Source organism: Ahaetulla prasina, chromosome 1, assembly GCF_028640845.1.
Source record: "Ahaetulla prasina isolate Xishuangbanna chromosome 1, ASM2864084v1, whole genome shotgun sequence".
NCBI classification, from domain to species: Eukaryota; Metazoa; Chordata; class Lepidosauria; order Squamata; family Colubridae; genus Ahaetulla; species Ahaetulla prasina.
In genome coordinates, this window is record NC_080539.1 from 344,601,742 (window position 1) to 344,626,965 (window position 25,224).

Sequence of the window (25,224 nt, forward strand, 5' to 3'; positions counted from 1 at the left end):
AAGGGGAAAAAACAGACCTAGGAAACTACAGACCAATTAGCCTAACATCAATACCTAGGAAGATACTGGAAAAGAATTAAAAAACAGATCTGCCAACATCTAGAAATAAGTAAAGTAATAACTTACAGCCAGCATGGGTTTGTTAAAAATAGATCATGCCAAACCAATCTTATTTCATTCTTCAACGTAGTGACTAAATTAGTAGACCAGCAAAACACTGTGGACATAATATACTTAGACTTCAGCAAGGCATTCGACAATGTAGGCCACAACCTACTTCTTGGTAAGCTAGAAAAAAATGAGATAGGTAGCACCACCACCAGATGGATTCGCAACTGGCTGACAAACTGAACTCAACAAGTAGTCCTTAATGGATCTAAGTCTACATGGAGGGAAGTAAGCAGTGGGATACCACAAGGTTCCATCTTAGAACTCTTCAATATCTTCATAAATGACTTAGATGAGGGAATAGAAGGGGGCCTAACCAAATTTGCAGATGATACTAAGTTGGCAAGAATAGCTAACACCCTAGAAGATAGTTTCAAGATCCAGATGAATCTTGACAGACTTGAAAACTGGGCCCTATCTACCAAAATGAAATTCAATGTAGAGAAAAGTAAAGTCTTACACTTAGGCAAGAAAAACCAAAAGTACACATATAGACTGGGTGAAACCAGGCTTAATAGCAGTAACTGTAAGAGGGATCTTGGAGTCTTAGTGGACAACCAGTTAAATATGAACCAGCAGTGTGCAGCGGCAGCAAAAAACAACACCACCACAATGCAATCCTAAACTGCATTAACAGAGGGATACAATTAAGATCAAGTGAGGTACTAATACTGTTATGTATCTTTAAATGTTTGGGCGGGAAACAAGCACGTTGCTGATTGGTTGAAGCCGCCGGTTGAACAGTATATAAGGAGAGGTTTTTCCCCAGCCACGTTGCTGGGTTCACCCTATATTAAAGAGCTGTTGTCACTACCTTGGTCTCCAGCCTCGTTACTTCCCGAACTTAACACTGGCGACGAAGGTGGGATCTCGAGGCTAAGGAGCACCAGAACCGAGCTGAAGCACGGAAGAACCGAACCCAGCAAACCCAGGGCAGAAACGCGGAGATGGCCAGTTACACTCCGCCCGCGCCGTTTGACCCAGCCAGAGAGAAATGGGGAACGTACATGACCCGTTTCGAAAGCTTCCTAGAAGCAAACGAACTGCAAGGAGTTCCAGACAACCGCAAAAGGGCATATTTCTTGAGCCACTGCGGTCCCGAGGTCATCGACATCGCGGAAGCCCTGGCAGAGCCAACGCCGGTACAATCGGTATCGTGGCAAACTCTGCAAACCCTGCTAAAAAACCATTTCGCGCCAACGCCGTCCAAATACGTGCGGCGTTTTGAATTTGGAGAGCGCCGACAGCTAGAGGGCGAATCCATCAGCGACTACATGGCCGCCCTGCGGAAAGCCTCCAAAGACTGTGGGTACCGAGACCTGGACGAGGCGCTGCTAGAGCAACTCATCCGTGGGGTCAGAGACATGGCTTATGGAGGCGGCTGCTATCGAAAAGCAATCTAACGCTGGCAAACGCCCTGGACGAAGCCAGAGCGCATGAAATGTCCACCCAAGCGGCGGAGACCCTGCAAAAGCCACTCACACCGAAGGCGAGCACAAAATCAACCCCAGTGCACCAAGAAGAGATCCAGACCGAATCCGACGGTGAGGATGAGGAAGGGGTTTGTCGAACCGAGAAACGCGGCAAAGAAGACCGGGACGAATGCGGAAGTTGCGGAGGTCAACACCAGCGTCAACAATGCAAGTTCAAGGACGCTACATGTCGGCGGTGCGAGAAGAAGGGGCACCTGGCTCAAGTCTGTCGAGCTCCCCAACCTTCCGCCGAAAATTCAAATCAGCCAATCAGAGCGCTGGATCGGCAAGGCGACCCGTGATTGGCTCAAACAAAAAGGCGCGAACTCAATCAAACGACTGTGATCATAGGTCGCAACCCGGTGGAGAAGAAAATCTTCACCAAACCCAAAATAGAAGGAGTGCCGTGCCGACTAGAAGTGGACACCGGTCAGCGATCACAATCATGTCCTGGGACACTTTGCGAAAGCTTTGCCATCAGTCGCAAACGCCACCTGCAAACACAACGGCTACGAGTCCACGACTACCAAGGGAATCGCATCCCTGTTCGAGGGACCACCTCTGTCCGAGTCGAGCACGGACCACACAAGAAGACCCTGCCCATCACGATCGTCGAAGGGACCCTGCCAAGTTTGTTGGGACTAGACTGGTTCCGCATTGGGCATGGGAGTGACTGGCATCTACAGAAGTGACGTTAACCTTAAAGATGCACTCATGAGTGAATTCAAGATGTGTTCAAGGACTGCCTGGGCAAGTACAAGGGGACCCCTATTTCCTTCAATCTAGACCCCAGGTAGCCCCTATTAGGTTAAAGGCAAGGAGGGTACCTTTTGCCCTTAAGCCCAAGATTGATAGGGAGATAGACAAGTTAATAAGGCAAGGGATACTGGTACCAGTCGACCATGCCAAATGGGAGACGCCAATCGTCACTCCGGTGAAACCAGATGGGTCAGTTAGAATCTGCGCTGACTACAAGGCGACGTTAAACAAAGCCTTACAGAAAAGCGCCTACCCGGTTCCCGTGGTGCAACACTTACTGCACTCGTTGGGGCAAGGGCAAGTCTTTGCAAAGTTAGACTTGGCTCAAGCCTATCAACAACTGCCCGTAGACGCCAACACAGCCGAAGCCCAAACGATCGTGACTCATAGGGGGGCTTTCAAGTGTACCCGGTTACAGTTTGGGGTGAGTGTGGCACCAGGTCTATTCCAAAACTTAATGGAGCGACTTTTGCAAGGGCTCCCCGGGGTAGTTCCCTATTTTGATGATGTGTTGGTGTCGGCAGAAAACTTAGAGGAATTGGGGAGCGTTGAGAAAAGTTTTGGGCATTTTCCGTCAGCCGGACTAAAGGTTAAAGTGAACAAATGCCAGATAGGGGTAGAATCAGAATTCTTGGGCTACAGAATTGACAAGAAAGGAATTCACCCCACTGAGAGCAAGGTCAAGGCAATAAGAAAGGCTCCAGCGCCCAAAAACAAAACAGAGCTACAGGCTTTCCTGGGTTAGTGAATTTTACGCGGTCTTTTAAAAACAAGGCAACGATTGCTGAGCCGCTGCATAAATTGTTGGGAAAGAATGCTGCATGGTCTTGGGGAAGGCGGAAGCTAGGGCTTTCAAGCAGTAAAAACCTACTCTCGAGCAATAGCTTGCTAATCCAGTATCATAGCTCATTGCCATTGGTTCTGGTTTGCGATGCCTCCCTTACGGAGTGGGGGCTGTGCTCAGCCACAGACTCCCAAATGGCACAGAAGCCCCAATAGCGTTCTACTCCAGAACAATGTCCTCAACAGAGAGGAACTATAGTCAGTTGGATAAGGAAGCCCTAGCTATAGTGTCAGGGGTAAAGAAGTTTCACGAATACGTGTTTGGCAGAGACTTCGAAATTGTCACAGACCATAGACCATTGTTAGGGTTATTGGCTGGCGACCGCCCAACGCCGGCGGCACTTTCACCCCGTTTGACCAGATGGACTATTTTTTTGACTGCAGCATCGACCAGGAAAAGACCTGGGGCATGCGGACGCATTAAGCAGATGCCCACTGCCAGGGGCAATCGAGGACCCCACTCCGGGACGCCCATCCTGCTGATTGACTCTCTGGACTCTGGCCCAGTCACCTCTAAGGAAGTGGCTCGGGCATCGTACCGGGACGTTATCTTAAGAACTGTACTTGGTTGGGTACAACGAGGGTGGCCCGCTGCGCCGGGCGAGCGTTTTAGGGAATTTGTGAAGAAGCGTGGGGAACTATCAGCTCAAGGGGGGTGCCTGCTATGGGGGGATCCAGTGGTGATACCGGAGAAATTAAGGGCAAAGGTATTGGACCTCCTCCACGAGGGTCACCCAGGGATCGTAAGGATGAAGGGGCTAGCAAGAAGCTATGTGTGGTGGCCCCTAATGGACTCAGAAATTGCTGAGAGGGTAGGGAAATGCCTGGCCTGTCAGGAGTCCAGACCACTACCCCCAACGGCCCCAGTCAGGGAATGGGAGAAACCCCAGGGGCCCTGGTCAAGAATCCACATCGATTTTGCCGGCCCATTCCACGGCCAAACCTTCCTAGTGGTAGTCGACGCGTTCTCGAAATGGCTGGAAATCATCCTCATGAGATCCATGACAGCCGAGGCCGTAATCGCAGCCCTACGGCACCTGTTTGCAACCCACGGGTTGCCCGACACGCTGGTATCCGATAACGCCCGCACCACGGCAACCCAGTTTGAGGAATACTTGGCAGATGAGGGCATCCGCATGCCCTCTGCGCCTTTCCACCCCGCGCCGAATGGCCTTGCAGAGCGTTCCGTCCGGAGCGCTAAAGAGGCATTGTCAAGACTCAAGCCAGGCGACTGGCAAACAAAGATAGATTTCTTTCTAGCGGTCCAGCATAGAACCCCCAGCACTGCAACAGGCAGAAGCCCAGCCGAATTATTGATGGGACGGAAGCTCCGGTGCCCACTAGACCGCTTAAATCCCCACTACACACCAGAGGGTTACAAGAGGGAACTGGAAAACTAGAGAAATGGGCATAGGCGATCGAGTGTGGGCCCGCAACTATGGGGACGGCCCAAGTTGGCTAGCAGGGCAAATCATAAAAGCAACCGTCCAAAGTCATACTTAGTTGAGTTAAAAGACAACCGAGTATGGAGGCGCCACATAGATCAGATAAGAAACGAATAGCCGAACAATCCGAGCCAAATGAAACAGACCATGACCACATTATTTGAACCCACAGCTGACTTTAACCCGGGAGGCGCAAGACTTAGCTGAGTCCCGGAGGTCCAGCGACGCCATCAGGTTCCCTTGGAAACAGCAGGGACGACTCTGCAGTAATCCAAGGCCGGATGGCCAAGAAAAAGAGTCTGCAGTAATCCAGGGCCGGATGGCCTAGAGAAAGAGCTGGGAGGAGCAAACAGCCCCTCCGACCAGCTCAACCCACTCCCAAGGACTGAACCGCGCAGGTCAGAAAGAATCAGGAGACGCCCAGGTTATTTGCGTGACTACGTCGAAAAATAACATGTAAATAATATGTAAATAGAGGTAAAGTGTTTTCTGGGAGGGGAGGAGTGTTATGTATCTTTAAATGTTTGGGCGGGAAACAAGCACGTTGCTGATTGGTTGAAGCCGCCGGTTGAACAGTATATAAGGAGAGGTTTTTCCCCAGCCACGTTGCTGGGTTCACCCTATATTAAAGAGCTGTTGTCACTACCTTGGTCTCCAGCCTCGTTACTTCACGAACTTAACAAATACCATTTCATAAAACCTTAGTAAGACCACACCTAGAGTACAGCATCCAGTTTTGGTCAACACACTATAAAAAAGATGTTGAGACTCTAGAAAAAGTGCAGAGAAGAGCAACTGGAGACTAAAACGTATGAAAAACAGTTACAGGAACTGGGCACGAGTAGTCTAGTGAAAAGAAGGACCAGGGCAGACATGATAGCAGTGTTCCAATATTTGAGGGGCTGCCACAGAGGGGAAGGGGTCAAGCTATTTTTCAAAGCACCTGAAGGCCAGACAAGGAATAATGGATGGAAACTGAACAAGGAGAGATTCAACCTGGAAATAAGGAAAAATTTTCTGACAGTGAGAACAATCAACCAATGGAACAGCTTGCCTTCGGAAGTTGTGGGAACTTTATCACTTGAGACTTTCAAGAAGAGATTGGAGACCCTACACCATTTCTAACAAATGGCAGTCCAATCTCTTCTTGAAAATCTCAACTGATGACCTACAATATCCCTTCCAACTCTGTTAATCTGAATCTGTATCCGTTTTGCAACCTGATGTCTTCCATATATTTTGAATTTTAACTCCCAAAGTACCTTCTGATTATATCATGCTGCCTTCGGTCGATGGGAGTTAGAGTTCAAAACACTTCATTGCCTTAACTGTCTTAATTGTATACTACTATAAACACAGGCTTACCATGAGTAGCTCCAAATTTTTACTGTTTTCACATGAATTCTCCAGTATTTCTGTGGAAATTTTAACATGATTTTCCAATTTTTCCAAGGAATTCCCAAAATTCTCCAGTTGTGAAAGACCATACTGGGGGGAAAAAGAATTATAAAATACTGGTATTCTATCTGATTTAGCATATAGTTTCAAAAATATAGTTTACCTGAAAAAAATGGCAAGTAACAGAAATAAAGTGGGCTGTGGTGGCTGTAAACCAGAGATTTAACACTTTAAAATGTAAACAAAAATTGAAAAGGCCAAATTTTGCATCATACAAAACCTTGAATTATCTACTGCCCTGACAATTAATTTGCAGTCTCTGACAAGATGTCAGCATGCCTACAGATCTTCCCAATGTACCTGACACCTGACTTTTTATCTTTTTTAAAAAAAACATTATTAGTAGCTAAGGATGGCTTTTTGAAAAAATATAAATGAGCAGCGACAACTCAGAATACATTCTCAAAATTCCAGGGTGGCCCATTATACCAAAAGCGTGGGGAACCCAGATATATAAATGAAAGGTATTTTCTAAATACAGCATTCAGAAAAATTATACAACTTCCCACTCTCTTCTGAAAATGCTTATATCAAGAAATTAGCAGTACTTGATAAACATCTGCTTTCATCTGTAGCATCTTTTCCAGGTAGGAGATCCTTTGAAGTGGCTGGGGTTTCTCCTGGAGAAGGTTCTGTGTTTCTGGTTCAGCCAACTGAGTTATACTAGTATCGCCTGATTCAGAAGCCTGAAGATAATATTCTTTGATGTCTTGAAGGCCAAACTGCAGTCTCTAAAAACAAAGGAATTATGCCTTAAGAGAAGCAATGCAAGACCCCAAAACTAAGATTCTACCTGCTGAATTACAAGGAGGCATTGGAAGAGCGAACTATTAATCTAACTCTTACTCCATGTCTTTTGTCTATGCTCATTTTCAAGCCCTGGTTTTTCACTGCTATTGGCACTAAAGACATCAAGAATGTTCATACAATGCAGCTAAGGTGCAGTTTGTGAATATCACAGAGTTCTCCCAAATTAGATCTCAGCTTCCACTGGGGGTGTCTTCTGTGATATAAATCCAGTGCTAAAACTGTTACATGTAGCTGAAAAAATGTGCCCAACTTCATCCTAGGATCATATCATTCAAAACAATGTTATAATAACAATAGCAATAGCAAATATAAACAGTCTTTATAAACTTAAACTGGAAAGTATAAAAGAAGAAACTTTTCAAATATACTCTAGAGTTGTGATGGTGAACCTGTGGCATGTGGAGCCATATTGGTGGGCACGCAAGCTCAGGCCAGCTGATTTTCGGGCCTTCTAGATGTTTCCAGCCTACGGAGGGCCTTTCCCCCACCACATTGGATGCCCTCCAGAGGCCGGAAACGGGCCTGCGGAAGGCTTCCGGGGTGGTGGGGAAGATAGTTTTCGCCCTCCCCAGGCTCCTAGAAAGGTTCTAGAGCCTGGGGAAAGGAAAAAACGGGCCTACCGGGCCCACTGTGCCATCACGTGCCAAAAGCGGGGGGGCATAGGGGGTCACGTGCATATGCGGGTGGGGCAGGATGCATAGAATTATGGGTGTGGGCACATGCGCACATGACCCCCCCACGCTCCCCCTGCTTTTGCCACACAATGGCAAAAAGGTTAGCCATCACTGCTCCAGAGCAACTCATGTTATCACAGCAGTGTCACGTGACATATTGGGACTTTACCCCCTTCACTAAATCAGGGCATGGGCCAGAACATGATGCATCCGGCCCAAGGGCCACGAGTTTGACAGCCCTGCTCTAGAGTGTGCTAAATGAGGAATAAGACGCATTGAACTTGGGAGTTCTATAGCCATGATGGCGAACCTAAGGCACGTGTGCCAGAGGTAGCACGCAGAGTCCACTCCGTGGGCATGCATGCCATCACCAGATGCTCTTCCGGGTTCCATTGTATGAATGTGGACTGGACAGCTGGTCTCGCATGCATGTGCACTGGCAAGCTGCTCTCTTCCAGGTTCTGTCACATGCATCTTTGTGTGAAAACCAGCTGTCCGGCATGTACGCACGCAATGGAACATGGAGGAGCAGCTGGCCGCCGCACACATGCACGCCGGCCAGCTGGTCTCTTCCGGGTTCCAGTACTCTGGTGCACGCTCCAGTTTCGGCACTCGGTGCTGAAAAGGTTAGCCGTCACTGGTCTATAGATTAGAGGTGTGGAGAATGTTATGCAACTTCATTATAGATTTTTAAAAGTGGAAAAGGTCTGAGCTTAGAAATCAGATTAGAGAAATACACCAGTCCAACCTTATTCCTATCCTGCATCTTTTAGATATGACATCCTTGTAATGAGGAGATTATAACAAGCTAACCAAACTAGAAGATACCTCAAAAAGTACAACTGATTCGAGGTATATACATGCAGAGCATTTGGGAGGGCTATCTTTGTAGGTAACAAATTGGAGGAATCAGGTCCCAGAATTCAAAAAGTCCTATTACCTTTGCTGCTTCTTACTTATCTGATTCATGAATTTGCTCACAGATTCACTTGAAGTACCTTAAAACACCATTCAGATAATAAATTATTACAGCCACCATTTGCAAACCAACCATGGCACTGAAAAGCCATGCTCTCTAGTCATAAGCACCTTAATTCTGGTAGAGGGTATATTTGAACAAAACCACTATATCTTCTGAAAGATAGTAAGGAGGTCTTCACATAAAACCTAGATTAACCAGACTGATGATGCCCCAGATCTTCAATCCCGAACATTGTTGAGATGTTTAATTCCCTTCAACTTTCTGACTGTATATGATGAGCAATACAAAGAAAATTAAAAAAACTGTAGCTTGGTAGGTCTATTTTATGGAAAGGGAGGGGGAAATGCAATTGAGGAGCACCTCATCCAAAGTATATAATTTAATACCATTTCCATTTAACACCAGCTACCTAAAAATCATGCTTTTGAGAATGAGAATCACAGTTTTGTAGTTAATGGGCATCAAATAAGTAGAAAATGCTAATTTACTACCATTAAGGACAAATTTTGCCAATAGGACGGATGCTTGCCTGGCTTCCTAAGCCTTTTTTCCCCTTGTCACTGCTGCTTTTCAGGCTAAATGAGTTCCTTGCTCCAAAGGGGTCTATTTTAATTTCTTCACATTAGGCTTCCTGAGCAATTTATTAAGGCCGTACACACTTTTCTAACCATTTGCAAAAATGCAGAGAACTTTACCCTAAATCCTCAACCTCAGCTAAAACTGTTAGCATGGGGGGAAAGAAGATTAGGCTTAAAAGCACAACAAGTGGTCCGACAGATTCTTAATAGTCATTCACAACTGAAAAGAAAATGAAAAAAAAAGAATCATCCCCATCCATTAGGGTTCTTCTTTAGAATTACTCTTTATAAAAGAAGAATTGTTTAGCTCTCTGCTATTTTTTGTTAGGTTGTGGGGCGGAGGGATGACTATTAACACCAGATGGCTTTACCAATTGCTTCTTGTTTGACAAAATTGTCTTTTTTTTTAACTGTTGTCCAGAATCATGGAATTATATTGTAGAAAGCTGCTTCTATATTATTATAACACAGCAGAAGCATTTCTACTGCTGTGTTACTACTTTTTACTGTATTACTGAGGAAAATTCTGAAATATTTTCCCCTATGGTATAGATCTGTTAAATTGATATAAAATGCAGGTGGCTTGGCTCTGATCCTGCAAATACTATACACTTTTTTAAATTCAAAGGTCAAAGGTCTTGGCATAGAAGAAAGTTGTAAAAAGGTAAGCACTCAGGACCAGCCGAAATGTCTTCAGTTTGGAATCATGACTAGGACCACAAGCCCTATGTCAGAGAGCTATACTGGCTGGAGAATTCTGGGAGTTGAAGTCCACAAGTCTTAAAGCTTCCAAGTTTGAAGACCTCTGCCTTAGATACTCTGGCAAGAAATTGAATTCCTTGACAAAAATGGTAGGTTCAGATTTATTCTCCATCAGGGGTTTGGGAATTCTTACTGCCAATCCAGATCTTTGTGGGAAAAGATCATTGCTTTTTGCTTTCCCCCACCTATAGATTACACTTCTTTTTGAAAGCAAATGTTCTTTGGAAAGTACAGATAACCTTGATACACATGGGGTGAAACTGGAATAATTATTCATCTGGCAAAAGTCTTTACCAATGTGAGCTGATTCAAGGATTGGATCCAAGACACTTAAAACACAGCTGTTCTGTTGTTATGCTTTACTTTTCTTTGAATCACCTTTGTGGGGATAAATTATAGCGAACATTTTTAATTACAAAAATGGATTTTGTTTCCTTTACCAAGCTTTAATATCATCAGTATTTGATTGAGAGTAGCGCTGGTGGTGGGTGAGTGCTATTTTGCATCCCAAAAGTGAATTTACAGTTTTGCAAAGTTAGTAACAGAAGTCTAAAATAGGATCAGAAAAGGATAGTAAGTTACATTTTGTGATCTTCATGACCACAATTCTTCATATAAAAATTTAAATTGCATTAGGGAAGTCTACAGGACAAATGCAAGTTTCAGTTTTGATCAAATACTATTTTTGGCCAAGTTGTTTTGTTGTTGAAACAAAGCAACAAACAACATTCCAATCAATTCCAAATTGAGATATTTGGTATCTATGGACAGTCAAGTTTTGATACATGCTGGGAAAATCCTCTAAACCAGTTAGATTTACAAATGCAACTAGCTTGTTACATAGAAACATAAAGTGATGGATTAGAAATTCCCTTACTTTACCCTTATGATAGCCCTCCAATTATAATTTACATCTGAAAATCAACTTGAGATCATTGTGCTGCTGAGGCAGCATGAAACTGAGTCAAACAGATCTGGCAGGAAAGCATGTTTTCAGCGGAAAAGTACAAGCCCTTCCCTATGCAAACTTTTGATTTTCATGGAAGAGGAACCTGGGTGAGGTCAATGAGCTCTAGGATTCCAACCGACCCACTACAGAACAGGGCTGGATGCCTCCTGTAGCTGCTGGAAAGAACAGAGCGAAGGTTTTCTCTTTTTTTGGTTCCAGTAAAACATTAACCTGATGGGAGGCATCTATAAGGAAGATATTCCTGCTGACAACCTCTGCCATTTCCCACTATAGCAATCTCTGCCTTTACCACCATGCATGTTGGAGAGCACTGATGCGAAAGTTATAGAGATGACAATGGTGCTCACAAGATGGCTGTGGTGGGCTAGCAGCAAAGGACATAAGGAGGAGGCAGCAGAGAAGGGGAAGAGTTCCCTTCCCTGCTACTCACGCTTCCAACAAAAGCAGACACTGCCATTCGTGCCCTTATGTGAGGGCAGCAACCTTGCTGGCCTCTTTTTCAAGTCAGGGGAAAAGGAACATTGGGTTCTTCTTACATTCTTCCATCCTTACTTTTATATTCTCTGCCTTCTCCTTAAGAAAATCCATTGTGCAGCTTGAAAGTGTATCAGGCATCAACTGGGAATCATACTGTTCTTCGTATTTGTCTAGTTTTGCTGAAACCTCTGTATAGAATTCCCACAAGTGCAAATGTGCATGAGCTTTTTGTAGTTTCTCTTCAATATTTTTGTTTGTCAATAGCCACCTATAAAAGATATAAAAATGGAATACAAGAGCAAGCAATTTACTCAGCATTATTTTTTAAAAAATATATATGAGAAAACACTGATTTATTTATAATAACAGAATTAAGCAATTTGTTCTCGAGGCTGAAAATATTTCTACTTAAACTCCAATAAGACTCTAAGGTCTCTTTTCAGGAAGAATGCCTTTCGAGGGAAACTTCAATTTCCAAGGAAGATACATTTTTCCTCCCTCCAATGCCTTCCCATTTCTTTTATGATGTTTCCGGTCAAATTGGAGGTAATGATGGAACAAGCACAGGATTTCTTCCCACACAAGTAATATTGTGAAGGAAACCCAACCAACATGGTTGTAGCACCTGCCTTCTGAGCCCAATGATCATTCCAAAGTCGATGTTCTCAATTCTCAGCTCACGAACAGCCTGCCTCATGAGTGGGTTGGTACTGCCCATGTTGAAGGAGGCAGTGGGGCACCTTCTCCTTACCTGAACAATATACAACTTGTCTGCAACCTTCTCTTCTTGAAGCAGATTGTTGAGAAGTTGGTAGAGCTATCGTTGCATAGAACCCTGAGCAAAAAGGATTATCTGGACCATTTTCAGTCTGACTTTAAGCCTGGGTATGGGACTGAAAACACACTGGTTGTTTGTGCATAAACTTCTGGCAAGGCTAAGAGCAGTGTGACTGTTCCGCTATTGCTTGAACTCTGAGTAGTTTTCAGTGCCATTTATTTCTACTCAGAGCATCTAATTTACTTCTGGGTACTATTCAAGGTATTGGTTAGAACTGGGAGCAAGCAACTAAGTGCATGCCAGCTACTGGGAGTGCTATGGTGTGAATGGACTGAATGTACTTGTGCCACAGAAAATGAGTGAGACTGGAGAGTCTGAAAACCCTTCTGTAAACTTACTGATTCTTCATGTACACAAAGTTTGAAGAGCATGAGGGCCTTTAAAAAAGTTTCTCAATATAATATTTGTTTATCTTCTGCTTGGAATTAAAGCAATGGTGGTAGACTGAATCCTTAGTTTAAGGTACCATCGGGTCCTTTTTTTTTTTTTAACTTTTCTTAATTTTTATGCCCAGGAAGGCTATAATTGCAAAAATCATTGCACAAATTTAGATAAAAGCAGTGATCAGCACAACAGTGTCGAGTGTACAGAGCAAACAAAAGTGATTTGCACAATCACTTTGTCCTAAAAGATAAGGATGACCAAATTAAAACCAGTCTATTGATCTCCTATATAAATAAGCACTATCTTATGTCTGCTGGCAATAACTGCAACTGCATTAGCCAGAAATAATTTTTTGAAGTCAAGATTTCTAAATGGTGAAAGGAAAAAAAAAACAAATTATTGTACCTTGTGCGTGCCTCTTCGTGTTTTTGCTCAATAATCTCTGAGAAGGAGGGATCACACACTTTCTTCAGGTTATCAACAGCAGTCTGGAGCCTAGCCCAGATTTCTTTGTTTCCCTCAGCTTTATCTTGAAGAGACTGTGGAAAGAAATGCCACTTAATTAGTTACAAATGTGACGATGCTTGAGGTGGTTATTGGTACACTACCTTATATCTATCCTTCCGAGACAGCATATTTTCACCAATTTAGCAGGATGTGGGTTGTGACAAGGTTGCCATTGGTGAGCATACTTTTCTAGATTGGCAAAAGGTGTGTGTGCTCTTCCTTTCAGGAGGCTTGGAGAACATCAACTCTCCAGAGCTCTCTACAGATAAACCCTAAAGAATGCTGGTTCATGCTCCCTCTCATATTGCTCATCGCACATCATTTTCTCTTTTCCCAAGTTGGAGTAAATTGTAGATTGCTGGTTTATTTCATCTGTAAAATCATGATTTATGCTTTCTACTCCAAAGAGATCAAGCGTCAGGGTTTGTTCTTGATGTTCATTCTCTGGTTTTTAGGTCTTGCATAAATCAATCTGCTACTTCATTTCAAACTGGAGAAATATAGGATGTGGGAGGAACAGCATACGGACCCAGGATATCTGTTATGATTCAATCATACAACACCGCCACATACTCATTTGGCATTAATACCTAGAGCAGCTCCTTATTTTTAAGAAGGAATATTGTGGAACCATGGAGTTTAGCACATTGGTCTTTGTGAAACATACCTGGAGATCTTCCACTTGCTTTTTCAGTGACTTCATTGTAATGAAAGGATTCTTGCTATGCTCCAGGAAATACACAGCATTTGCAAGCATCAGCCTGATTTCATCCCAAACTTCATCGTAAGTCTTCCAGTATTCTAAAGCAGATTCTGTAGAAGACTTCAGCTGGGCAACCTGCAAACATACAAGCCTGTGCTTAAAAAGGATGTATATGAAATTACTTACTAGGCCCTTTGAAAACTGCTCAAGAAACACCCCCTGTTGATTTTCTATTACATCATTTTCTTTCTAATACATGCCAGATAAAAAAACACACCTCTAAGTATTTATTTAATAATGTAATATATAAATGATTTCAGGAGTACTAGTACATGCTTCAAATGTTCAAAGAAAAAAAAAATCACCCATCTCTATAAGAGACTGCAGTATTAGAATAATTTTCATTATCAATTTAATTTGAGGACAAAGTCCTATTGTGCTTGCAGAGTTGATTCCAGCATGCTTGGTTAAAGGAAGACGTACAGGAATAAAAGCACTGGTTTCACTCTCTTGAATGCTGACATCTCAGCAGGAAAACTCACAAATTCAGAAATGCCTGCAGAGTTTTCAACTGCAGAAGGAACAGACAACTCAGCTGCAAGTTTTTATTCCATGAAAGCTGAAAATCACTATTAAACAGTTTTGGGTTTCTATTATTTCAGAGATTTCTTCGCCAGAGAAGACGCCTAGAGAGTTCTTGGAGATCCAGTCGTTCAGAGGCTGATCGGACACTAGTTAGGTTTTATAATAGGATCTACCTAGTGGCATTGAGGGAAGCGAGACATTGTTACGTCTCCTCCCTCATTGCGTCGGCAGATAACCGCCCGGCCACCCTGTTTCGGGTGACTCGCTCTCTCCTTTAACAGGGGGAGCGGGATGACCTGTTGCAGGGACGTGCCGAGGAGTTTAGTGGTTATCTATACGATAAAATCGTTCAGCTTCGGGGGCTGGTCTGGATCAAAATTGGGTGGATCCAGGTGAGTTGTCGGAGAGCTGTCTTGTTGAGACTATTTGGGATGAGTTTGACCCTGTGGCTCCCGAGGACATGGACAGGTTGCTGGGGAGGTTGAATGCCACCACATGTTTACTGGACCCGTGCCCCTCCTGGTTGGTACTGGCCACGCAGGAGGTGACACGAGGCTGGCTCCAGGGGATTACGAATGCTTCTTTGTTGGAGGGGTTCTTCCCAGCCGCCTTGAAAGAGGCGGTGGTGAGACCCCTCCTCAAGAAGCCTTCCCTGGACCCAGCTGTATTAGGTAATTACTGTCCGGTCTCCAACCTTCGCTTTGTGGCGAAGGTTGTAGAGAGCGTGGTGGCATGTCAATTACCCCGGCACCTGGATGAAACTATCTAGACCTGTTCCAGTCCGGCTTCCGGCCCGGATACAGCACGAAGACGGCTTTGGTCGCGTTGGTTGATAATCTCTGGAGGGCCAGGGATAGGGGTTATTCCTCTGTCTTGGTCCTATTAGACCTCTCAGCGGCTTTTGATACCATCGACCATGGTATCTTGCTGCACCGGTTGGAGGGATTGGGAGTGGGAGGCACCGTTTATCGGTGGTTCTCCTCCTATCTCTCTGATCGGTCGCAGACGGTGTTGATGGGAGGGCAGAGGTCAACCCCGAGGCGCCTCACTTGTGGGGTGCCACAGGGGTCGATTCTCTCGCCCCTCCTGTTCAACATCTATATGAAGCCGCTGGGTGAGATCATCATGGTTTTGGTGTGAGGTACCAGCTGTACGCTGATGATACTCAGCTGTACTTCTCCACACCGGGCCACCCCAACGAAGATATCCAAGTGCTGTCCCGGTGTCTGGAGGCCGTATGGGTCTGGATGGGGAGAAACAGGCTCAAGCTCAATCCCTCCAAGACAGAGTGGCTGTGGATGCCGGCATCCCGGTACAGTCAGCTACAGCCGCGGCTGACTGTTGGGGGCGAGTCATTGGCCCCAATGGAGAGGGTGCGCAACTTGGGCATTCTCCTGGATGGACGGCTGTCTTTTGAAGACCATTTGACGGCCGTCTCCAGGAGAGCTTTTTACCAGGTTCGCCTGGTTCGCCAGTTGCGCCCCTTTCTAGACCGGGATGCCCTATATACGGTCACTCATGCTCTCGTGATATCTCGTCTGGATTACTGCAATGCCCCCCCTGAAGAGCACCCGGAGGCTCCAGTTAGTCCAGAATGCGGCTGCGCGGGTGATAGAGGGAGCCCCTTGTGGCTCCCATGTGACACCTCTCCCGCGCAGACTGCACTGGCTACCTGTGGCCTTTTGGGTGCGCTTCAAGGTTTTGGTAACTATCTTCAAAGCGCTCCATGGCATAGGGCCGGGCTATCTACGGGACCGTCTGCTACCACCGATTGCCTCCCACCGACCTGTGCGCTCTCACAGGGAGGGACTCCTTAGGGTGCCGTCAGCCAGGCAGTGCCGACTGGCGACACCCAGAGGGAGAGCCTTTTCTGTGGCGGCTCCCACCCTCTGGAACGAACTTCCCCCAGGTCTTCGTCAACTTTCCGACCTTCGAACCTTTCGCCACGAGCTTAAGACACATCTATTTATTTGCGCAGGACTGGACTAGAATTTTAAATTTTAATTTGGTTTTAATGGGGTTTTATTATTTTTATTGCAATTTTTAATATTCGGCCTTATTTAATAAGTTTTTTAAATTGGTGTTTTATTTTGTATTCATATGTATGTTTTTATTAGGCTGTAAACCGCCCTGAGTCCTTCGGGAGATAGGGCGGTATACAAACGTGATTAAATAAATAAATAAATAAAATTTGTTATAAACTATCTGCAGCTAAGTAGCATCTACAGAACTTTGGCAGTTATTGTACCAAGCATAATGAATTAATGGCTGAATTGGGAGATAAAATCTGGGTTTCATATTTCACTTTTGCCACGATAGCCCACATGCAGAAAAACATTAATAGTTAAGGTTTCAAATTGGAAAGGTAAAAGATGATATTCTGAGCAGCTAGTGCCAATCAGAATAGACAATATTTGACTAGATGTGCAAACAGTCTCATTTCATAATTCTTTTCACGTTTCATGATGTGCTAGACAAAATCTGCCAGCTTTTGACTTTTCCAGTTATAGAAGGTCAATAGTGGATTATGTTCTCTTGTTACTGAGATCTCAGTAAAGACTGATTTTTAGGATGTGTCAAAACTTATAAATTTAGCCATCTGCCAAAAATATCCACCAAGCACAGAAGTTTTGTTATTATTGGCCTATGATTCTGATAGTTTTAAAAAATCAGATATAGTATATAGAAGGTGAGCATAGAGTTTACTCCTTCAGAATCTCAGGTCATCCAATGAACTAATAGGAGGCTCAAGTCTTTTTTTCAGACAACCCATGATAATCTTGTGGAATTCACTAACCTGAGAGGTGGAGATAACCATCAACTAAGAAATGCCAAAACGATCAGGAACATTATGGAGGATAAACAATCAGTAGCAGCTATTCATAATGATGGCATATCATTAACTTCACTATTAGATTGCACTGGCTGGTCTTTAATCACAATCAAAATAATTGATTTGCTTTTTCAGTATTAGAGAAAATATATTTACGTCCCAGTTTCTAAGGAGCAAATGGAGCTTCCCTGGCTCCGATGTATTGTTGGTTGATTTCTGCCTGACCACTAAAGTCATCTAAGTTGACTTCTTGATTAATTTAAATTTGTGAGATCTAGTAGGATGGCACATATATTTCACAGAAAATATCAGTTTTAATTTCTAACAATCATAACAGAGATTATCCTCTCAATTCTGTATATGTGAGTGGGTAGGAAAACTGCTTTTAATTATTAGCAAAGAAAATATCATTTTTCTGTCTAGACCCACTTTAATAGCATCAACAATCATCTATGAACATTTATACATTAATTTTCTCTTAAACAAAAGTTTGTTTAAGTAGATGAGATCATTTCAGATACAAATGGAAGTGGTAAAATTAAGAAAGATTAGACAATACTTCATTCAAATTCAATTCAAATGATTGCAGCCATGCAACAGAACTATTCATTCAGAAGCCTAAACTGCACATGAAAACCTGAAAGTCTTCAGACCAAACTATACATTGTACTTATTATCTGTTTTTTCTTTTCTTTATACATATTTTAAGAATATAGATATCTCATTTTCCCTTCAAGCACCCTATCTTTGTGTAGAATGGTTTCAAATTAGCTTGGAAAGAAACCACTGGGTGACATTTAACAAGTCCCTAATTCTTATACATAGCCAAAAATAAAGATATCAACCTGATTGATAACGCTAGATCTCATTTCAGCCAAATCGGTGGTTGTGAACCCTACTTTCTTGGCAGTATCAGCACAATCCTTCGAAGCTGTGAAACAATTTTTCAGTTGATCCACTTCCTTAGACTTCACAGCAAGCTGATTTTCTAACACCTGATAAATAGGCAGAAGAGGAAAGACATTATTCTTTGAGTAGAATTTGAGCGGGGGAATCAACATTTATGTGGGGCATATTTTCTAAAGATCAATGCCAAGTAACATGTTAAATTAAATGGAACAAAAGTTTTTTTTAAATACTTAAGAATAACGTAAGCATAGCCCAATTGGATCAAATGAAGTCTCATAGTAGTCCAGTGTTTTATTTCTCATACTTTATAAACAGGAGATGAAGACATACCTCTTTTCCATCACTATTCCCTGAATTTTGTATTTGGAGACATGCTGATGAGAGAAACAGAGGGGGGGAGAGAGAGAGAGAGAAAGGGAGGGAGGGAGAGAGAGGGAGAGGGAGGGAAGAGAGAAGGAGGGAGGGAGGGAGGGAGGGAGAGGGGGGAGGTATGAAGATATAGAGTATAGATATATATATGCTTGCATGCATGCATGTATGTATGTATGTATGTATGTAAGTAATCCACCCTTAAAACTGTGTAACATACTGGTTCAATACCATGTAACCCTAAAGGTTAATAATGCATTACATCAGTAAGTCTCTTTTGCCCATTCTAAATCTTTTCCAATCTGTTTCAATGGGTAGCTCCCAGTCTCACTGCTTTGAGAAAAAGACATTTTGTTCACTTATCCATTTTCTCTAGGCTTTGTACACCTTGATCCTAGACTCCCTGTCTCAGATCCTTTTGCTCTAAACTGAAAAGTTCCAGGCAGTCTTATGTCATAAGAAAGGCCATCAAAAATTTTGGTTGTCCTTTTTTGTCCTTTTTTCCAATTATGTTATATCCTTTCCAAATGCATACACAGTGTTCCAGATGGAGACAGACTGTGGATTTGTATAAAGGAATGTCAGAATTGTCAATTTTATTTTCAATCTTTTCCTAATGATCCCTAACATGGAATTTGCCTTTTCTACACTGAACATTGATTCAAAAATCTTATTGATCTCTGACCCCAGTATTTTTCCAGATTAGATATAGACAGCTCAGCATATACGAAATCCAGGGGAAGGGGAAATTTAGCTGCAAAGTGCAACTTAACTGCCACTTAGGTGACTATTCATTCAGTGTAATGAGCTCCTTATACATATCTCCACAATCACTTGTTTTTATTCCAAGTATTTTATTATTATATTTAAACTTGCATGAAGTTCATTTATAAACAAACTAAAAAAAAAACCCTACTGGTGTCATTACAGATCTTTAAGGCGGGGATCCCCAATCCCCGGGCTGTGGCCCAGTACCAAGCCATGGCCCATTTGGACCTTGGCTGTGGAAGCAGGGTTGGGGGGGGGCAAGCATGCATGTGCTGCCACTCACACGGAACAATCCCGTCTCCTCTACCCCGGCTGGTCCACAAAGCCGAAAGGTTGGGGAAAACTGCCTTAAGGGAATGCAGTTATGTACTTCGATTGAGAGAGCTGCCCACTTATTTTTACATTTTGAATTCTGTTAGCCATTCATAAAAGGACAAGCAATTATGCCACTAAATTTCTTAGCAGCCTTTGATGGGGAACTTGGTTAAAGGCTTTTTGGAAATCTAAATTTATAAAGTCAACGGGTTCACTTTCATCTACATGCCTTTTAGCATTTTAAAACACTCTAAGAGAATGGAGACACAATTTACCTTTATCTACTTATTAAAGGTATATTGTACCCATCTCACTCTTTATGGAATCTATGTTGATTCTTTATGGAATCTATGTTGATTTTCCTTTAGCAAGACTTGTTCTGCTACATATTTAGTCTTTTTTCCTGTGACTACCATTTCTACAAATTTTCCTGGGATAGACATGATGTTGACCAGCCTATAATTGATAAGAATTCGCCTAAGTTCTTTTTAAAAAAATAGATATCACATTAGCTATCTTTCAGTCCTCTGTCACTGAGACTGATTTGAGAGACAAATTGCATATTTTGGCTAGATCAGTAATTTTACATTTGAACTCTTTTAAATTCTCAGGTGGATGTCATTAGGACCTGGGGAGTTGTACTGTGTAGTCTCTCAATATGTCCTAGAATATTTTCTCTTGTCACTTCTGTTTGCTTTTATTATTCTGTTTCCCATCCTAAGAAAGTCAATATGAGTGTAGCAATAGCAATAGCATCTAGATTTATATACCACTTCACAGTGCTTTACAGCCCTCTCTGAGCAGTTTACAGAGTCAGCATATTGCCCCCAACAACTCATTTTACCAAACTCGGAAGGAAGGAAGTCAACCTTAAGCCTGGTGAGATTCGAACTGCCAAATTGAAAGCAGCTGGCAGTCAGCAGAAGTAGCCTACAGTACTGCATTTTAACCACCACGGCTCAATACAAATCTATTTTAAATCCCCCTTCTATAGTGTAACACCTAATCTACCACACTGGCTTTTTATGACTTGAAGATGAGTCTTTTAAATTCTCATCCACTATCTTTACCATTATGGTTTTGATAATTGCTGTCTGAAAGAGTTGCTTACTCCTGAACCAGGTCCAGTCATTCTTTCTTAGCCGAACTTATAACACAGGAGTAGTGATGAAGGTAAAACAGGTGAAAATACAGATACTGCCTTTTTCTACTTGCATGAAAGGTGGACTATACATGTAAGAAGGAAAGACAACACTAATCAGACAAGAACAGCCAAGCATCTGCAAAGTTTAGATACCTTCTGAGTTCATCTGGCATTAGGAAATCTAAGTTAGAGAAGCTACGTGCATAATTTTATTAGCAAAGAATAATATTAGAAGTATGTTGGCACGATACTTGTTCCCCCTAATCAGAAACAGCAGTATCTTTTATGTAAATTAAGTACAAAATCCAAATTAAGTAATTTACGTAGGCCATGATCTTACTTTTTTAATATAAACTGTGATATATGCTGTATGCTTATTTATAAATGTGGCTAAAATTGGAGGTGGGGAAATATCTCTTGTTCATTTTTAAAGTTTTCTTTTAAAATCTTGAAAAATTCTTCCTGGTTTTATTTAACTTCTTGGTTTCCCTTCTTCTATCCCCTGGGGTGTGTACCTGCTCACTAAGAGAGTTTCAATCTGTCTCTTATTTATTTACAAAGCTTCTTACTGGCTAGTTGGAATGAATCTCCATCGCTCAGCTAGAAAAATGAAGATGCTCCAGAGCTCAATAAAACATTGCAGAAAATAAATAGCAAAATTACTGTTACTTTTCAGTTTGACTATAGTAGAGAAATGGGGTAACCATAGCAATAAAGCAAAAAATAAACGTTGCACCTTGTAAGAGGAAGGAGTCAAGAAAGACACAGCAAATATGATTTGCTACTATTATTTTGAGAATAACACAATCTTCCTCAACATGGTATCCTCTAGATATATTAGGGTCAAAGGAATTTTGCTCCAGGTTTCGCTATGAGAAAGCATCAGTGGCTTCGTCAATGAGCTAGTGACTATTCAGTGGTGCTCAGAGAAAACCAATGTAATATACTAGATAAGCTATTGGGATAGGACGATGTGGACAGCCACCAACCTAAATGAGGATAAAACAAATTCATTAGGGGTATGGCTATCAATAGTTACTATTCTTGAAGATTCTAGAATGCATCCAGTACTTGCAATAGTCCTGGGAAATTAGGAATTTTGTATATGCTTCTGAGTGTGAAATACAAAACTGGTCTGATCCAATAGGGCTCTTTTTATGACCTTATACATTATCAGATGTAAGAGAAACAAAGTAATGCATTAGCAGCATACTGGTTCTTCTACAAACTATATAACTCCATTCAGAATATGTGGAACAAGATTCATTTGCCCTCCAGTTCCATCTGAGTCAAAAAAAAGAGCCCAATTAATTCTACTGGAAGGTAAGGAAAGCCCCCAGGAGAAAAAATGTCCACTTCTTGCATTTTCTCCCTAGCACATGCCAACCAGGAGGGCATTTACAGCTACATCAGGGAGTAAAACAGGACAGACACTTTTGAAAGGTACTTCTAGGATCAATTATTTTTTAGTTTTCTTCTTCTTCACCAAACTGTCTCCCTGAGGGACCATTCTATAGATCCATCTGTATAAGCAGATATCCGAGTTTATTTCCCTCCTTTCTTTGTTTTCTATTGTGATCTGTTTTTATTAGGTCAATTTTGAATAGATTGGATTTATTACTGGTTGTGGACAATTACTGTGTTGTTTTTGAATTTCAAGGATAAATTCACATATATTGTCCTGAATATATAAGAAGAAAGATAGGATTAAAATGTCTAAGTTCATATATAATAAACATTTACCTTGCAGTCCTTTAATGTGCCTTGTGCAAGAATAGAACTTGCTGGGCTCTTCAAATGTTTTAGCCTTCTGCTTTGTGCTTCTAGCCAGCTGCCCAAAGATTGTGCTTTGTTTTCATTTTTAACAACAGATTCCAAAATGTGCTCCAACTCCTTTATCTGCAAAGACGACGATTTGTAATTATTTGCAAAATTTAGGAATGTTTTGAAAATTTTAGTTTATGGCAATAAACACAGAAAAAAGAATATTTCCCCCCATTTTCTACAAAGGGCCTCATATTTTAACTTATTATTGTAGCAGAGTTTCTGGACTCAGATATAACAGAAGAAAGCTTCAGACCACCTCCAAATAGTAACTTCAAACTACTGTACTTAATTGGAAATGTAAAGAGAACATGACTGTGTTGTCACTGTATTTGTCCTATCCCTTGGCTGGCTGCTGTGACAGTGGGGCAACATAAACCAACATGGGTATAAGGCAGGCTTACTAAGGTCTATGGATTAGGGAAGGTAGATGAGAACTAAATCCATATTTGCTTTTGTTCCTGCTGGCTTTAGAGCTGCCTGGAGAATCCTTGTTTATTTCTAATCCTTGAGGCAGATCTAAACAGCATCAGACCTTGCAGATGGGACTGGAATGCCACCATGATAGGCTTCTGTCCAGTGAGCAGCAGTGAATGTAGGCAAATCTCAAATTGGATGGAGACAACTTGCATGGATCTCTCTGCCTGATTTCTCCAACTGCAGCCTTTCCAGGCAGGACCCTAACTGCCATTCTGAAGAGTTCTCTGCAGTACAGAGAACAAAGCAATGAAGCTGTGGTGGATGGGTGATCTTCCACTAGGTGCATCTGAAGTTGACTCACATTCTCCGCAAAAGGTTTTAAAGGACATTCAAACCTTTTCATTCAGAGTCCCTTGCAATTGGTGCCAATTCATATTCAATTCCCCGAGACATTCTGCAAATGACGTCCTCTCGTAACGCTTGCTTTCAACATCACAAGGTGTCAACTGTAGTAGTGACTGGTTCACATAATCAACTATCCATTGTTTAAAGTTCATTTCCATCACATATTCCTAGAAACGTAAAATACAACTCTGTCAAAAGAAACATGTTTTCTATGCAGCAAAAAGAGTTTTGTTCTTTTATAACCAATTTGGCTGTTAAGTGACAACTGGATAGATGCTCAAAGCTATAATAACTCATAATTGTATGGCCAAGTCCCTTGCTCATAGTTAAAGAGCGTAATGATCATGGGCACTTAAAAAGTGTAACTGCCTATAATGATCATTTCAGAGGGGGCGATGGAAGTTGTAATACAATACATCTGTGTAGACATCAAATTGGGAAGAGATTGCAAGTTCAGTTGGAAAAACATCCTGGGAGAAGCAAAGACAAATTTTTGCTGTATTGCTGCCAATATATTGCTGGATGCAGACTCCTCCCTCTAAGAGACAAAGTTCCTACAATGATTTTATAAGTATGCTTAAGTTTGCCTTTTTTCCCTCCCAACTCATTTTTCTCTTATGAGTGATCCATAAAAGAATACCATTATAAGACACTGATTACTGCCTTGTCGTGGCGAAGGGGCTTGCGTAGCTCAATGAAGCTATGAGCTATGCCGTGCAGGGACACCCAAGACGGACAGGTCATAGCGGAGAGTTCTGACAAAACGTGATCCACCGGAGAAGGAAATGGCAAACCACTCCAGTATCTTTGCCATGAAAACCCCATGGACAGTAAAAAAAAGGAAAAAAGATATGACGCCGGAAGATGAGCCCCTCAGGTCAGAAGGTGTCCAATATGCTACTCGGGAAGAGCGGAGGACTAGTACTAGTAGCGCCAGAAAGAATAAAGCAACTGGGCCAAAGCCAAAAGACGCTCAGCTGTAGATGTATCTGGTGGTGAAAGGAAAGTCTGATGCTGTAAAGATTTTTTCTCCATAGGAACCTGGAATGTAAGATCCATGAATCAAGGCAAGCTGGATGTAGTCAAACAAGAGATGACAAGACTGAACATCGACATCTTAGGAATCAGCGAACTAAAGTGGACAGGAATGGGCGAATTTAATTCAGATGACCATCAGGTATACTACTGTGGGCAAGAATCCCTTAGAAGAAATGGAGTAGCCTTCATAATCAATAAAAGAGTAGGAAAAGCAATACTGGGATACAATCCCCAAAATGACAGAATGATCTCAGTTCGAATCCAAGGCAAACCATTCAATATCACAGTCGTTCAAGTCTATGCCCCAACCACTGGTGCTGAAGAGGATGAAATTGACCGGTTCTATGAAACCCTACAGCACCTGATAGAATTAACACCAAAAAATGATGTCCTTATCATCATGGGAGATTGGAATGCTAAAGTAGGAAGCCAAAAGATTACCGGAATAACAGGCAAGTTTGGCCTTGGAGTACAAAATGAAGCAGGGCACAGGCTGATAGAATTCTGTCAAGATAATACGATGGTCATAGCAAACTTTCTTTTCCAACAACCTAAGAGATGACTCTACACATGGACATCACCAGATGGTCAATGCAGAAATCGGATTGACTATGTGCTCTGCAGCCAAAGATGGAGAAGCTCTATACAGTCAGTAAAAACAAGACCAGGAGCTGACTGTGGCTCAGATCATGAGCTTCTTCTTGCAAAATTTAGCCTTAAACTGAAGAAAGTAGGGAAAAGCACCAGGCCACTCAGGTATGAACTAAATCATATCCCTGATGAA

General features: G+C 42.4%; 1 protein-coding gene across 11 annotated transcripts in view; it reads right to left on the minus strand.

Annotated features, from left to right (window-relative positions):
* The window catches only part of SYNE2 (spectrin repeat containing nuclear envelope protein 2), a 276,441-nt gene that overhangs the window by 52,075 nt on the left and 199,142 nt on the right, over window positions 1–25,224 (minus strand). For all 11 annotated transcript variants that reach the window (XM_058162907.1, XM_058162909.1, XM_058162908.1 and 8 more), the window contains 8 exons: window positions 23,393–23,569; window positions 22,497–22,652; window positions 18,094–18,243; window positions 13,795–13,965; window positions 13,026–13,159; window positions 11,474–11,666; window positions 6,694–6,876; window positions 6,053–6,175 (listed from right to left, as the gene is read on the minus strand). In XM_058162907.1, coding sequence (XP_058018890.1) covers window positions 6,053–6,175; window positions 6,694–6,876; window positions 11,474–11,666; window positions 13,026–13,159; window positions 13,795–13,965; window positions 18,094–18,243; window positions 22,497–22,652; window positions 23,393–23,569 — 1,287 coding nt within the window. The remainder of the gene's footprint in view (window positions 1–6,052; window positions 6,176–6,693; window positions 6,877–11,473; window positions 11,667–13,025; window positions 13,160–13,794; window positions 13,966–18,093; window positions 18,244–22,496; window positions 22,653–23,392; window positions 23,570–25,224) is intronic.